General features: G+C 43.5%; 1 protein-coding gene across 1 annotated transcript in view; it reads left to right on the top strand.

The window, feature by feature from the left end:
* tcea2 (transcription elongation factor A (SII), 2) overlaps positions 1-16,774 on the top strand; it is a 34,770-nt gene extending 17,996 nt beyond the window's left edge. Inside the window, exons 5-11 of the mRNA XM_056299638.1 lie at positions 1,981-2,114; positions 4,309-4,365; positions 6,260-6,414; positions 8,633-8,779; positions 10,252-10,323; positions 10,705-10,762; positions 16,542-16,774. Coding sequence (XP_056155613.1) covers positions 1,981-2,114; positions 4,309-4,365; positions 6,260-6,414; positions 8,633-8,779; positions 10,252-10,323; positions 10,705-10,762; positions 16,542-16,774 — 856 coding nt within the window. The remainder of the gene's footprint in view (positions 1-1,980; positions 2,115-4,308; positions 4,366-6,259; positions 6,415-8,632; positions 8,780-10,251; positions 10,324-10,704; positions 10,763-16,541) is intronic.
* Positions 16,775-17,351: the final 577 nt, after the last annotated feature.

Here is a 17,351-nt window from a genome sequence, read left to right as displayed (position 1 = left end):
TAGTCTGCAGCCCTCCCCGTGTCAGCAGAGGGGGTGGAGCCCGGAATGGCTCGGAGGGGTGGGATAGTGGCACACGTGCAATTGGGGGGGAAAAAAAAACATGCATGTTAGGGTTAATACTCCTGTCTGTCCCCCTGACCAAGGCAATAGGAAGAAATAACTGGAGTCGGTCCCTGGGTGCTGCATGGCCGCTGCCCACTGCTTCTAGCTACACAGCTAGGATGGGTTAAATGCAGAGTAAATTTCATTGTATGTATATACAAAATGACTAATAAAGAGTATTCTATTCTATAAGGTTGAAAATTGGTGAATTTTCCCTTAAAACTGTATTTTATGTCAATGTCTTATCTTTTTCCATATCCGTATGGCTACCCATACACATTTTGCTCCTCAGCCACATCAGTGACACATTGTTCGGCTCGTTCTCTGCGAAGGAACAGACAAGGTGGCTAAAAAGTTTTTGGCGATGCCTGATGAAGCTAATGGCATGTTGCTTTATAGTCCACAGAAGTATTGCTTCATTAGTTGAAAATTAGTTTCTGTGAATTACTGAATTAGAAAAAAACAGACTTTCCACTGTCTCTCCTGAAAGCAGGATGGTTGAGGATGGAGACCCTAGCCTGAAATGGTGATAAGATCATACTTAATGCAAATGTTTAATTTTAACAAGTTATTTTAGTACACAGCTGATATCTGTGAGTACTCATCCTGGTTGCCCCACAGCAGTCTATTGGTCTGCTGGCACCCAATCACTCTCCCCTGTCACTTTGAGCCTTGTCTCCACCACCAGATGCTCCCGTTAGTGTCACTGTGTGAAATAATTATTGAACTAAAATGTACAGCCGGATTTTCACATTAAGAAGCATTTTAGAAAATTGTGGCAATGTGTAAATGGCGTTTAGAAATTAGACAAGGTCATCAGTGACTCGCCATCAGCACCTCTATTCACTACCAGAGTCCCTTTTACATACAAGCTGGCAAAACACCTCTTTTAGTTTGGTAGATTTGTAGTTTTGCCCATTTTAGAGGGACTTAGCTCTGGTTTCCCTCTCCCCCGCCAGCAGCAGCTTTGCTTTTGACTTCCATGTCCAACTATTTCTATAACTCATTAACAGTGCATGGAGAGCTGCCTCTATTTACCCCTTTAGAAATAATTTGCCCCTCAACACACATTCCCTTCTTGTTGAATATTCCAACTGACAAGCAACCAAATGTATACCACCAAATAACTTCATGGCCTCTTCCCTCATCAACAAGCATCTCTATTTCACAGTCTGGAATAGGTTTTAGGTTTCCATTGAAATGTGTTGTATCTAACCCCCCCCTTTTTTTTCCCTCCCCAATTGTACTTGGCAAATTACCCAACTCTTCCGAGCCATCCTGGTTGCTGCTCCACCCCCTCTGCTGATCCGGGGAGGGCTGCAGACCACCACATGCCTCCTCCGATACATGTGGAGTCATCAGCCACTTCTTTTCACCTAACAGTGAGGAGTTGCGCCAGGAGGACATAGCATGTGGGAGGAGTTGACATGTCAACCCCCCCCCCGAACAGGTGCCCCGACTGACCAGAGGAGGTGCTAGTGCAGTGGCCAGGACTCATACCCACATCCAGCTTCCCACCCTCAGACACAGCCAATTGTGTCTGTAGGGATGCCCGACCAAGCCGGAAGTAACACGGGGATTCGAACCACCGATTCCCGTGTTGGGAGGTAACGGGATAGATCGCCATGTCACCCAGATGCCTCGTGTTGTATCTAATTCGAGAAAGAATTTGCTGAGAAATGTGGGCTGTTCTGCATTTGAATATTCCAAAGCAGTGTTTCAACATCCATTTACAGAATCTTGGGGGCAGAAACAGGTTGGAATGACAGGCTATTGAATGTGCACCAAAGCTCAAGTTGGGTTGAAGAATTTGGCATGTGCAAGGTATTATAAAGCTGAATTTTCTCTCTCTCTCTCTCTCTCTCCCTCTCTCTCTAGTAAGAAGGCCCCAAAAACCTCTACCACCCCTGCCCCCCCGTCTCGGATCACGTCCTTCCCCCCTGACCCCGTCATCGCTGACGGTGTGCGGCTCAAGTGTCGAGAGCTACTTGTGGCTGCGCTGCAGACAGATGGTAAGACAGACATCAACTCAATAAGCTACACATTAAAAGAAAAAAAAATTCAGCGAGTGTCATGGTTAGATCAAAGTTTTGTTGTGAAGTACTGTTTTACTTATGGGTGAAGTATTTATGATGATAAATATCGCTATTTTCATGTGCCCGAGGGACACAAGCCTACTGTAAATGGGGCCTCACCCAAGAACTGCCGAGCGTAGGTGTGGATTATATGCAGAGTTGATTGTAAACCAGGAGGGGTACGCCCCTTCCCTTTCAGCTTCTCTGATTGGTCAGAAGGGCGAGGCTTCAGCGTGGAATAACTCCACTACACCGGTCCATGAAACTCACCAAACTCGGTAGACTGAGGCAGTGTGTCCACTTTACGATATATTTTGTTGCGAAATCCAAAAATAACATAAGATAAATAAATATTGTACGTATTGTTGCTTCAAGCCCGATCAAATTCTGATCCTATCTTTATTTTACCGTCCCCCGCTCCGTCTTGGCCAGCTGTCATATAGGAGTGGTAAATGCCCTGTCGCTCTCTGTCTGGGTGCCATAGACTGTTGTTATCTACAACTTGGTGCACTGAGGCAAGTGTGTTTTTTTTTAAAGCCACCAACAAGAAGCAGCTAAAACTTCTGCAGTATGGAACTTGTTAAAACTGGAACATGCTAAGCCACTTTTAGTCTGAAATGCCAGTATTTTACAAAGAGATAGTAACCGAGCTACTTTCAATGCACTGAAAAAGAAATGACTCAAAGGAGTAAGAGTTCACATGTTAGTTTGGGGTGTCCTGTCTTTTTTATTCAGTATTTTTATATTTGTAAGACCCATTGTTTTCAATATTTTTTTTTTATTGCTTGTTTATTTTAAATGGTAAATGGACTGCATTTATATAACACTTTTCTAGGCTACCGACCACTTGAAGCACTTTACAATGGATGCCTCACATTCACACACATATTCATACACTGATGGTGGGCGCTGCCATGCAAGGTGCCAACCTGCTCATCAGGAGAAGTCAGGGGTTCAGTGTCTTTCTCAAAGACACTTTGACACACTCTCTGGAGGAGCTGGGGATTGAACCAGTGACCTTCCGATTACTGGACGACCCACTCTTCCTCCTGAGCCATGCTGGCCCATTTTCTTAAAAGAAATGAGCCATTACAAATATCTGAAATGCTATTTTTTTCTTTATGCAGAGCTATGATTTTTTTTTTAATCCCCCCCAATTGTCCCCTGCCAATTATCCTCCTCTTCCGAGCTGTCCCGGTCACTGCTGCACCCCCTTTGCCAATCGGGATGGGGGGGGGGGCTGCAGACTACCACATGCCTCAGGATACATGTGGAGTTGCCAGCCACTTCTTTTCACCTGACAGTGAGGAGTTTCACCAGGGCGACGTAGCATGTGGGAGGATCACCCTATTCCTCCCAGTCCCCCCCCCCCCCGAGGGGCGCCCCGACTGACCAGAGGAGGCGCTAGTGCAGCAACCAAGACACATACCCACATCCGGCTTCCCACCTGCAGACATGGCCAATTATGTCTGTAGGAACGCCCAACCAAGCCGGAGGTAACACGCGGATTCGAACTGGCGAGCCCCATGTTGGTAGGCAATGGAATAGACTGCCACCCCACCCAGACATCCTAGCCATTAGTTTTTAAAGCATATCTCGCCTAAACTGGGTTGGGTTGACTTACTTTAATGTGCTCAAACTGTGCGCTATGCTACTGTATTACAGCGGAAAATAAAAGCATCAGCTCGGGAAATGATATTGGCAGATATTCAATATAAAATGACTCAGATAGGATTGGGGACAAAAAAGTTGATTGCGACATCCCTAAATCTAATCAGTGACAAATGAATGAGATGACAATGAAAACAACACAAACTTTCTGGAAACCGAAAGAGCAACAAGAAATAATCTCATCATATGGAAAGTGTGTGTTGCATAACTGCTGGGCCAAAACTGAGACTTTCATAGTTGAGTTTGATGCCTGTGTGCATGCACGTGTTTATGTTTGTATGTCTGTGGGGCTGGCATGTATGCTATGCAAGTGTAGAGAAAAGCAGGTGTTTGTGTGTTGAGGGAGTAAAGGGTGATTTCAAGCATTTTGTTTTGAGTATCTGTAACACACACAGATTAGTATCGGCATTAAAACTTTCCAACAAACATCACTCGGTGCTTGCTGTTGTTGTTGTTGCAGGTGACCACATGACCATTGGCGCCAACTGTGACCACCTTGCAGAGCAGATAGAAGACTATATCCTTTCTCTTGTTGTTCGCCTGCTGTCCGAAGGCCGCTGTCTCAAACTCTTCCAACCTTCTTGTTTTCCAGAGCAGGATCTGGTGACAGTGGTACCAGAAAAACTAAGTCGGACATTGTTCATCAGTGTGTCCAAATATTGTGTGTAGGTTTGTGTTCTTGGAACTGAAATGAAGAATGCAACTGCAGGAATCGGTAGGTTTGATCTGATTGGCCAACTTTGCCGTAGTTTCTATTCATATTATGAGAGGAAGTATCCGCAAAAGCAGTCACAAAGCCTACAGGGAATCACAAAGCCTACAGGGAAGGAAGTGTTATTCAATGGGAGAATCTATAAACGTTAATAGTCTCAGTACTTCACAGGACCCCGAGGCCAGGGAGGTTCAAGTCTCTGCATACTTAAGTTCATCCTTTCACAAGAACCTGTTTCTTCACCATATATCAACCGTCATTATGGTTGATGTGTCATTATAACCGTAATTATGTATGTCAACACATTTTGAATATGAAATGATTACTTATCTGATTTTATCTGGCCTGTAAATGTTTAAGCAATATATGAGTCAACTGTTTGATTGAAAGCTTAAAACCTTTAACCATCCATTCATTATCCAAGCCGCTTATCCCAACTGGGGGTCACGGGATGCTGGAGCCTATCTCAGCAGTCACTGGGCAGCAGGTGGGGAGACACCCTGGACAGGCCTCCAGTCCATCACAGGGCCGACACGCACACATACATTCACACCTATGGACAATTTAATATGGCCGATTCACCTGACCTACGTGTCTTTGGACTGTGGGAGGAAATCGGAGCACCCGGAGGAAACCCATTCAGGCACAGGGAGAACATGCAAACTCCACACAGAGGATGACCCGGGAGGACCCCCAAGGTTGGACTACCCTGGGGTTCGAACCCAGGACCTTCTTGCTGTGAGGCGACCGTGCTAACCACTGTACCACCGTGCCGCACAATCTTTATATATCTGCTTAAATTACAAGCATGTTAAATAATCAATGCATTTCGTTGATAAGTCTTAAAGATACAGTAAGTAAAATATTTTCTGTCGACCACCATTGGCGACCAATAGGAATTGGAAAAATGTTGGCAACCATCCCTTTGAGCAGCATTGGCCCACAATGTTCAAACAAATGGCTTTGTTTTAATATTTGGAAAAGTTGCGAACCTCAACTCAGGATTTAGTTAAAGTGGAATTGCAAAAAAAAAAAAAAACGACCACACAACAGCTTTTTGAGATAATATCATCATACCCTTTGATTTTCTATCAAAATCTTCTAGTTTAGCATTACTTTTTTTCTGTCGGTGTTTTCTGCTATATTTGACAGAGAGACAGGAAAGGCAGGGGGAGTCAGAGAGGGGATGACATGCAGCAAAGGGCCCGGGCTGGATTTGAACCCAGGCCACTGCGGTAAGGACTCAGCCTTATGTGGTACCAGGTGAGCCACCGGGGCACCCCCAAACTACTTTCTATGAGGAGACGGGTTTGTTTTCAGCCAAAAGTGGGCGTGGTTTTGAGAGGAACTTCATGTGGCACTGTACTGCCCTCTTTCTATATAGCTGGTCACTGCAGCGCTCTGCTTAACAGAGACTTGAGCCTGTTCTCTGCTCCTCTTTGCCTGATGAACTAACAGACTCTAGGTATATGTCTGGTTGGGCTTGCAGACTACAGTAGTACCCTTTGTAGCCACTGAGGGGAGTCAACCTGAGGAAGCGTAGTCAGACCCTCAGCCACTTATTATAAATTGTGTTTACCTAGGCTTTTGCTTCTTTACCGTTGTGTCTGTGTCCGCGCATGTCCATCTACACTTTGTGTGTCTTTGTGTTTGAGTCCGTACATGATATGTGTTTTTCTTGACTGCTCCTCGTGGCCACTGATCTTCCAGGAGTTCAAGGCGACAGACATTAAGTACAAAAACCGCTTACGGAGCCGCATCTCCAACCTGAAGGACCAGAAGAACCCAGATCTCCGCAAGAACGTCCTGTGTGGAACCATCTCACCTGAACGCATTGCCACCATGACTGCTGAGGTGTGTGTGTGTGTGTGTGTGTGTGTGTGTGTGTGTGTGTGTAAGTACAGTTCTTGTGTGTGGAGGAAGTATAGGGTGTGTGTTGTGTTCACTGTGTGTGTGCGCATGTGCAAATTGTATAATGTATATACTTATTATTGTGGACGTGGTTGAATGTTGTGCAGGGGGCAAGGCATTTATTGACACAAACATCAACACAAGCTTTGCTCCTACCTAATGTTGTTCTGCACACATACTTATGCGCCTCTCTCAACTCGGGTGTGTGTTTATTGGTGATATGCCTTAAGATAATGGTCCATATTATTTCACTGTAACCACAATTTTTATTCATGTAGTTATTTTACTGCACTTTTGGCATCTCATCAGCATCTTGACTCCTCCATTAAAGAAGGCAGTTTGAGGGCCTCTTTACATATGATGTGGTAGAGTCATTGTTTCTTTGAAGCAGTTTAGACTTTATTGAAAATACTTTCAAATCAGAAATGGTCTGTACTGCTGTCTGATTGGAAGTGAATTGTGACCCTCAAGATGTGGCAGATCATTCCCAGAAACCGGGTCGTGAGATTTTATTCAGGTTGCTAAATAACATTTGCAGAATTTCTTCCAGCCTTAGTACACCTTTGGGTGTACACCTTAGTACACCTTTTTTTTACCCCCCCCCCCTTCCCAATTGTATCTGGCCAATTACCCCAGTCTTCTGAGCCATCCCGGTTGCTGCTCCACCAGCCGTTTCTTTTCACCTGACAGTAAGGAGTTTCGCCAGGGGGACATAGCGCGTGGGAGGATCATGCTATTCCCCCCAGTCAACCCCCCCTCCCCCCGAACAGGCGCCCCGACTGACCAGAGGGGGCGTTAATGCAGTGACTAGGATACATACCAACATCCAGCTTCCCACCCACAGGCACAGCCAATTGTGTCTGTAGGGATGCCTGACAAAGCCGGGTGGCATCCAGTCCTCTTGTCCACCGGACTGGAATGCACTGCTAAAAAGCAAGCAGGGCCACCTACCACATAAGCAAGGTGTAAGTAAAATTAATATGCACAATTGCATATTTGGAACAGGTCTAAAAGGATAATATTCAGGTTAATAAACAGCACATAATGGGCCTAATGAACTTGGATGTGGAGTAGACCTGATGTGGTTAACGGATTGATTGTTGACTGTTCAGACTTGATTGACTGAGTGTTTGATTACAATAGCTAGAGACGTGAGCATTTCAAGGGGTGGCGTGGTGGTCTAGTCCGTTACCTACCAATATGGGGATCACCAGTTCGAATCCTTGTGTTACCTCCGGCTTGGTTGGGGGTCCCTACAGACACAATTGGCCGTGTCTGCGGGCGGGAAGCCGCATGTAACAGAGGAGGCATGTGGTAGTCTGCAGCCCTCCCCGGATAGGCAGAGGGGGTGGAGCAGCGACCGGGACGGCTCGGGAGTGGGGTAATGGCCAGATACAATTAGGGAGAAAATGAGGGAAAATCAAAAAAGTTTCTAAAATTTGTATTTTTTTTTCAATAATGTGCATGAAACAAAGTTGTGATTTATTAACCATATATATATTTGAAGTGGCTGGCTTACCTAGTCAAGATAATGTAAGGTGATTGGAAATGGCAGTAAAACTGGTCACCTGACCACTATAGGTCATTTATGCACAACTTCACTCTTCTCACAACTTATAGATAGATAGGTCTGTTGGAAATTGGGTCGTGATGGTTTACCATTTTTAAAAAGTGCCCCCCCCCCCAAAAAAAGTTTGAGAAACACTGGTGTAGCCCATAGTAAACAGTAAACATGGAGTTGTTTGCACTTGTCAGAATCAACTCAGAATGCCTGGATGAAATGAAATGCCTCAATAACACAATAGGTCACCATTTAAGATTATGATCTCCAAGACCTGTAAGCTGTAGTACAAGGTTATTAAGGATTAATGGCATATAGATACTGTATTGCTGTTGTTTTATTTTTAACTGTTGTTAATTCCTGTTCTTGCAGCTCACGTGGTGCTCTCATATCCACTCTCATGAATATCACACACACACACACACACACAGACACACACACACACACACACACTGACCTCATAATATTCAGCTCCTTCATGATGCAATTTGTGACAAGCTTTTTTCAAACATTATATAAAATTGACTGTGTGTGTGTGTGTGTGTGTGTGTGTGTGTGTGTGTGTGTGTGTGTGTGTGTGTGTGTGTGTGTGTTTTTTAGGAGATGGCCAGCGCTGAGTTGAAGCAGATCAGGGACGATCTGACTAAAAAGTCATTCAGAAACCACCAGTTGTCCAAAGTAGGAGGGACGGAGACAGATATGTTTATCTGTAAGAACTGTCAGAGCAAGAACTGCACTTATACACAGGTACAACCCACGACAGATACACTACCGTATTTATCCATCCATATTGATTCAAGTTGTAACCCTTAAAAAAGTGTGTTCCCATCATCAACACTTATACCCGATATTAATAATACTTGTAATCTCAGTATAGTGATTGCATAATAAGATATGGGATGTTATTCTCTTTTTTTGGGGGGGGGGAGTTCCCCAAACCATTATGAACAGCTGCAGTGCTATTTTTTTCTTTATGCAGAGTTTTTTTTTTTTTTTTTGAAAATTGTTCCCCCTTTTCTCCCCAGTTGTACCCGGCCATTTACCCTATTTTCCAAGCCATCCCAATCTCTGCTCCACCCCCTCTTCTGATCCGGGGAGGGCTGCAGACTACCACATGCCTCCTCCGATACATGTGGAGTAGCCAGCCGCTTCTTTTCACCTGACAGTGAGGAGTTTCACCAGGGGGACGTAGCGCATGGGAGGATCACGCCATTCCCCCCAGTCCCCCACCCCCCGAACAGGCACCCCGACTGACCAGAGGAGGGGGTAGTGCAGCGACCAGGATACATACCCACATCCAGCTTCCCACCTGCAGACACGGCCCATTGTGTCTGTAGTGACAGCCGACCAAGCCGGAGGCAACACGGGGATTTGAACCAGTGATACCCGTGTTGGTAGGCAACAGAATAGACCGCCATGCTATCTGGATGCGCTGGGATAGGTTATACTATATGATCTGACTCTTTGTAATATTTAATAAAGCAGAGCTGCTGCATATATCAGTGAGTTGCTGAAGTATTCAGAAGAGATTAGTGTTTCCAGGGGAGGTCTTGTGTTATCGTCCCAGGATCCTGTCTATAATAAATATATCAGTGGTTGTCTAAGGCTACTTATAAATAAAAGGTACGGTCAAATTTATTCACAGAAAGTTGAATCAGTTCATCAGCACACAGTTTATTGAGATAAACGTTTCATCCCTCATCTAAGTGTGAAATGTTCCTCCCTATAAATGCTGTGATGAACTGATTCGACTTTGTGATTTCCTTACCTGGGTTATTGAGCATGCATAACGATGGGTCAAATTTGACTACTTTGAGTAAATGCCAATACCTGAGAGTAATTTTGACCCCATCTAAAACATCTGGTGGTTAATGTAATTGCCTACTTGCCCTTGTCTTGATTACCAGGGTTATTTGATCCATGGTGGGTTAGAGATGGAAACGGAGCCACTGAGGTTTTGATGTGGTTGATGGTCATTTGAAAAGGGGACTCATGTGTGACATAACTGCATGGACAGGTCCCTTGATTCCCACTGTGTTCCACTCAGTGTATTTTACTGTCCAGACTACAGACAGAAATTACCCAAATCAAGGTGTAAAACTGAATTACTGACCTGTAGTGCTAATGCTGTTTGGAGAGGGCCCATGCCCAGCACTCTGGAAATGTCCCACTGCCTGCTGTGTTCCTGACTGTGAGGTGCTGTGTATGTGTTTGGTCAGGTGCAGACGGTCAGCGCTGATGAGTCCGTCACTACATTTGTGCTATGCAACTTCTGTGGCAACAGATGGAAGGTACAACCCTCTTTATTAAACTACTGACACACCATCACTAAACAATCACCCAAAAAGTGCACTTTTCCAGGCTAGAGTTACCCTAACTTCTCATATTGGCTGCTACATATGGTAATTACGGGTGTCTCCCCGCCTGCCGCCCAATGACTGCTGGGATAGGCTCCAGCATCCCCGCGACCCTGAGAGAGGTATAAGCGGTTTGGATAATGGATGGATGGATGAAGCCTGTGGTTCAGTTGTACTGAAATAAAACTGACCAAGTCCTTAATTGCATTATCATAACCTACAATTCTACTGACTCACTAATGAAACAATTTCATCACAAAACGTCTATGACCAAAAATAACAAAGTGTGCATTTGAGTTTGTGCCTTCGCAATAGGTGCATGAGTTACTGTTGTCATGGACGTCAATGGAAAGTCGAAGTGCTGGGTTTGCTGGTAAGGACTGAGGGTGACATGAGGCATTTAGGGTGTACGGGGCTTTCTCACCACAAGATGGCAGCAGACACCATCAATTATTAATTCCCTTCTCTTCCTTCCTTCCTTCTCTATGGCCCACCTTTCCCTCTCTTCCTTTCTGCTCACCATCTGTAAGCAATGCTTTTTGTTTACCTTCTTTCTCTATACTTTCCCTGCTTCATCTCTCTCTCCCTTTCATCCTTCTCTTTCTGACTGTTTACCTTTTACCTTCACTTTATCACAACCTCACTCACCTCTTCCCTCCTTGTGCTTCTGTCATTACTCTTTCCATAATCCCCTATAATTCCCCCCCCCCTTTCCCCTGCTACCCTGGATCTGTTATTCAGCTCTCACCTCTAAGCAGAGGTGAAGGGACTAATTTGAGAAGGCTGGTGGTTTGTGGGATGTCTGTTTTGTTGTGAGGCACAGACCGCTGTCTAGTAGGAAACAAAAGAGAGTTTCACATGGTAGGCATCTTTCATAGGTGGGGATCCTCCCATTTACAGTAAGGGTGAGCCTAAGGTCAAACCTGTTGAAACAGCATATTCAAGGTTTGGAAGAAAGATTTAAAGCGTTTAGCGAAAACTTGTATTTGATGCGGATTTAGAGAGACAGTATTTCAAGAAAAAGAACTTATATGCCAATGTATCAAACACTTGTTTTAGGAAAACATCTCGGAAAGTGACAGAATCCTTGCCCTTGCAGAAATCCTTGGATCCTTGCAGAAAACTGGGGTACAGATTTGCCAAACTGCTTTAGAGAGGAACACTTTAAATCTAGTTAATCACACGTTCCTGTTGCACAAATGACAAGAGGACGTGCAGATTCACACAGCCTATCCAGGAGTTTGTAGGGTACTGTAACTAGCTAGCATTGCTACCAGTCATTCTTTATGTGTCCTAGCATTACAACGTGATTAATTGTGAACATGTCACGGTCCTGTTGACAGTGGAGGCAGCCAGAAATAGAGGCTGACATGTTTTCTTTTTTTTGTTTTTTTATCTTTGACTGGCTGAGAACGTTTCAGTGTGGGTCATTGACATTTTGATGATGTGTGGCTTGAATCTGCCAACAGGAGACAAGTTGGTTCCTCACGAGTGTATTTATATGTTGAGTATCCTGTCAATTGTGTTTCCGTGGGACAAATCTGTTTCTCCCAGTTGAAAGGGGCATGTACCCCAACAGGGTATTTTTCACTGTGGTTAAGGGACTTCCATGCAATCTTGCAGGAAAATGTTATTGAATGTTTTTACTACACTGCTTGCTATCACATGTGTACTGTCTAAAAAATTATAGTTTAAATATTCCTGGTATTTTAGAAAAGTCTAAAGGAAAAGTCTAAGAGTTTAAAGAACCATAAAAATAAAATAGTTAGAAATAAATAAAATGAATAATAATAATAATAGTTATTATTATTATTATTATAAATAAAATAAAAATAGCTGAAGTATTTCCGTTACTTTAGAAAGTCTAAAGGAAAAGTCTACCGTTTAAAGAACCATAAAAATAAAATGGTTAAGGAAAAGTGTAGAGTTTAAGGAACCATTAGAAAAACAAAAAACAAACATAAAATATCACTAACTAGTTCTTGTTAGCCGATAAGTATTGCCATAGCCATCATTAAAGTGTGGTAAACTGTGTACTTTAGAAGTGGTCACCGTGGTGGGATTGTGTCTTCTGGCCGACAGTTTGGTTCACATTCGTCTCTGTAACACAGTCTATACCATCTGTCAATTTGGTCCCGGCAAAGACGGGCACAGTCTCAGGAGATATGTGCCAGATAAAACCTGCATCCTCAGTTGAGTAGTTTAATTATAACTTGTATTTATTTTTTTATTCATTTTTTTCTTCTTCTTTCCCTGTCTCACCTGTTTTATTTGTGTCACTGTCTCTTTTCCTTCTCCCCAGTTCTGTTGAAGAGGAAACATGTGGATGTCGTCCCTTTATGAAGTGACCTGACAAGAGATGAAATGAATTTGGATGAAGAACCGTCTAAAATATTATTTATTTTTTTATTTTTTGTTTTGTACAGTTTCTTTTTTACATAACCATAAACCTGATATATGAAATGTAATATCAGATGTAGTCTTTGGGTTTTGGTTTTGTTATTTTTGTGAAGCGCGATTGATTCACACTTGTGTGTTTGACGATGAAGAGTGTGAAGCCTAAAACTTGAAATCCCATTCAGGCCTGTTGGAGTCATTGGGCCTTTCTATGCCTTAGTGTGTCACAAATTATTTTGCTCTTCGATTTACATGGAGGCTGATCACGAATAAAAAAAAAAAATCATTGCTACATAGTTGTTTTTTTTGTTTTTTAAATCCAATTGATATTTACACTGACATGTCTCTTTTGTGAGATGACCAAATTTTGGATCTTTGAAGCTGCTCTAGGAGTTCACACATACATGGTAAACATGAGACAGCTGGCCTGCTTCTCTTATAGTGGAATGTATTTTGCAGAAGTTCCCAGTGGTGCTTTTTTTTTTTCTTCTTCCACGTTTAGTCATTATCTGCACATCTACTTGGAAACTGTCTTCTCTGGTACACTGGGGAAGAAGGTCCTCAACTGGAACAGTAAACAGGCTTGTCACGATTAAAAATTAAATTTTATTCGCAGAAAAGGCTCAAAAGAAAAGACTGCTACAGTGGGACTGTTGTTTGATTTCATGTTTCACAGAGGCCATTTGGTCTCTGTCTCTGTCTGTCTCTCTCTCTCTCACACGCACAGTCCTTACAGAAGAAATGGTATGTAAGGGGTATTAATGTGATTTGGTGGTATTGAAGGCACCATCCTGCTGCCCATAAATAAAAGCATGCTCCATGCCATCATCATTGTGACTGGAAAAAGTTCACCAACCACAACTACAGAATGAAAACATGCAGATCACTTCTGAAATTAATGATTGGTATAATTTTGGATGAGTTTTTTTTTTGTGCTGCTTTACTGAAATTGGCGGCTGGGTCGAAGTTTAATCTGTGCATCTTGGTTTAGCTTGAGTATCTTAAGATATTTCACTTGAAAAATGTCTTTAAATGTCTTTGGTTTGCTACACAATCTGCAAAAAGATGAAAAATAAGATGGCTTTTGGTTTTATTATTATTTTTAAGTTTAGTTATTGGTTGTGACGGACTGAAAAATAATGGACAGATGAGGGGAAAAAACAAGGCTGATGTTGAAGTTGTGGATCAGAAAATATCTACATCGCTGATCACAGTGGTGATGGTAACAGAATTCAGTTCCTGTTTGCTATGAAACTAATGAAAACCCTTTGTGTCTAAACAGTGGTTTGGAGCTCCGTTTCCACGGTAACGGTGTAAACAGACTGTAACGTATGTGAACGGCTTCAGGTGAACCCTGTAAGAACAAGCTGAACCTGAGGCCCCTGGCCTTACTCGAGGCACGTGCTAATCTGCTTTCACAGAAAATGTCCTTCATTGAACATAGTTGATAAATTATCAAAAAGTGACTCAGGGGCGTCCGGGTAGCGTAGCGGCCTATTCCGTTGCCTACCAACACGGGGATTGCCGGTTCGAATCCCCGTGTTACCTCTACAGACACAGTTGGCCGTGTGTGCGGGTGGGAAGCCGGATGTGGGTATGTATCCTGGTTGCTGCACTAGCGCCTCCTCTGGTTGGTCGGGGCATCTGTTCGGGGGAGGGGGACTGGGGGGGGAATAGCGCGATCCTTCCACGCGCTACGTTCCCGCTGGCGAAACTCCTCACTGTCAGGTGAAAAGAAGCAGCTAGCGACTCCGCATTGATTGGAGGAGGCATGTGGTAGTCTGCAGCCCTCCCCGGATCGGCAGAGGGGGTGGAGAAGAGATCGGGGCGGCTCGAAAGAGTGGGGTAATTGGCCGGATACAATGGGGGAGAATGCCCCCCCCCCCCAAATAAATAAATGAAGTGACTCAGACACCAAGCTAAAGACACGTGGAGGAGAAGGAAAACATTATTTGTGATGCAGTCTTTTTGTTTTCTTCGCAAAGTTTACAGTCGTTGTGAACAGGACCTTTGGCTGTCTGTTGTGTTTCTGTGATCCACATGGCTTCTCTGCATATAGGTCATTTGAAGATGGGAGGCCTTTAGTTATTATTGCTGCTGTGCTATAACCCACCCCACCCCCCCGTTTCCCTCTAAACTGAAGGTTCGAGTGGTTTACAAGTTTTGTGATGCCCAGTTAAAAATCAGATTATGGTTTGCCAAAGATCCATGAACCAGGAGACGGGAGATTTAGCAAGATGGCTGTGTCGCTCTAAAGTCTGTCCATATCAGCTGTGTCGCTCTAAAATCTGTCCATATCAGTTCTGGCATCAGTTTGATTAAAACACCGTGGAAGAGAGATGGTATTGTGTACTTGTTGTTCATACGAGGATTGAAAAGTCCATTTTTAGCTCTCTTTGGCACAAATCTGGATCAGTTTGTACGCTCTGCTCCAGCTGGACTTGTGGGAATGGGAATAGTTTTATTTTTGGAGGACAGGAGGATAAATGTTTTTTGGCAGCATGGCTGATGAGACAAAGTTGAGGGAGCTTTGAGCCCTTATAAGAGTATAGAGAGTTTAAAACGGACCATTCCTCATCGCTCCTGGATGCAAGTGTCACAGCAAACGAGAAGAAAGCAAAGCTGTTCATTTTTCGTTTTTTTTGGATTTTTCTGCAAGCTATTTTGCAGGATACATAGGACAGGATTTAGCAGCAGGAATCTTGGTCAGCAGATAAAATGCCCAAGTGGGAAAAAATGTCTTAAAGTGTTTTTAAAGTAAAGATAGTTTAATCTGATTTTTAGAATCTTTTTTATTTTACCACAAAACATTTTCTCCTATCTCATGAGATGTAATCGAATGCAATAGAGCTTTATTTTCCTCCCCTGAGGGAACTCATAACTCATCACAAGTACAACTTTATAACTATAGACTAACACATCTGAACTTTTTAAAACGGTGTCTGGTTAGAGACCACAAAACAGAATCCAAGTCAGCCTGAATACTGGTGATGGCTGCTTTTGATATCCTCCTTTGGATTGTAGCAGGAGAACTATACACCTATCTGTTTTCCACATGCCACCATTTTTCTAAACCAGGTTTACAATAAACACAACACAAACTATCTTTCTCTGACGCCGGGTGAGAAATCCAGGTTAGTTTTTGTTCCTGATTGAAAGCCAGCTGACACCAGAGCAGAGAGAACCTCATCCACTGTTTGTTGTGGAAACAGAGGGAGAGAGTTTTTTTTAAAAATTTTAAAACACCTTTATTTCTATCTGGTTCCATTTACACAACCTTTTCTGTTATCAAAAATTACAACAAAACAAATTCATTCAAAAACCCAAAACAAAAATACCAAAGAAAAAAAATCTGATATTCAGAACCAAAAAATTATCTGACTGAGCACAGCACACCCTGCACACTCGGGAAGTGTTCACAAAACCTTTTTTGTCAGTCTGTAAAATTCAAACTCCCCTCTGAGCCAAGCTGCCAGCAGCCCAGGCAGAATCAGAACCACGTCTTCTGACCCCTCGCCTATCACAAGGTTTTTCCTTGTTTTCCAAATAGTTAATTTGGCCAGTCCTGAAATGAAATTCATTAATGTGTGTATAGATCTTTTCTTTGCAGAGTAGTGTGGACCATAGACAAAAAAGACAAAGAAAAAATGTTCTCCTAAGCCCTGAAACCATTTTCTGTAGTAGGCTGAATAGTCTAACCAGTTTGGAACACTGAATAAACAGATCATATACGTATTGTTTCTGTCTGCAACCAGAAAGGACAGCTGTCCCCTGTGCCAGGATTGAGGTGCACCAGATACCTATTTGTAGCTATGGCCCCATGTACAATCCTCCACTGGAGGTCACCTGTCTGTTTGTTAAAGGGGAGGTTTGTACAGGGACTGCCAACAGCCCCTTGGGAATGACCCCACACCAAAAAAACTCTGTCCACCTCAACACGTTCCCCCCTGCCAGGGAACGCAAGTTTGAAACCTTCACACTGATATAACAGGCTGCTTATCCCCCCTATAGTCTAAAAAGTCTCCAACTCTAGGGTCTTTAGAGACAGCAGGATGTTCTTATCTTGCCACTGTCTAAGAGCAGGAGAAACAGCCAGGGAAATAAAGACCTACTCATTCATCATCCCATACGATCTTCAGGAAACACTGAGGGCTTCTGGCAGGGAAGTACGGACCTCCTCCACCAGGATTAGCAGCAGTCTGCTGGATTTGATGTTGAGCAGTTCAGTTAAATGGATGATGGATGTCTTCATGGGATGACCCAGCTTCTCTCAGTCTGGATATCGGACTAACAGAAGACAAAACAGCGATGGAACTGTTTCCAAAGACGGGCTCCTCAAAGAGCCACAGCCCTGGTGTCATCACAGCGTCCCGGTGGAATGTTAAAACCTGCTATGCCTGTAAGACAGACTGGTAAAAAAAGGTGTCAGACCAGTTAAATCCATGGACTGGGGCTGAAGCAAGAACAAGTGTTTGTTGTATCCTAGGCATCCAGCCCTCCTTAGCAGCAAATAGGCAGTATCTGTCCATGGCAGGCCAAAGCTGTAAAGCAGTCTCTGCAGCTAT

This window comes from Lampris incognitus, chromosome 2, assembly GCF_029633865.1.
Source record: "Lampris incognitus isolate fLamInc1 chromosome 2, fLamInc1.hap2, whole genome shotgun sequence".
Lineage (NCBI taxonomy): Eukaryota > Metazoa > Chordata > Actinopteri > Lampriformes > Lampridae > Lampris > Lampris incognitus.
The sequence above is the reverse complement of the archived record's forward strand: the minus strand, read 5'-3'. Positions and strand labels throughout refer to the sequence as shown.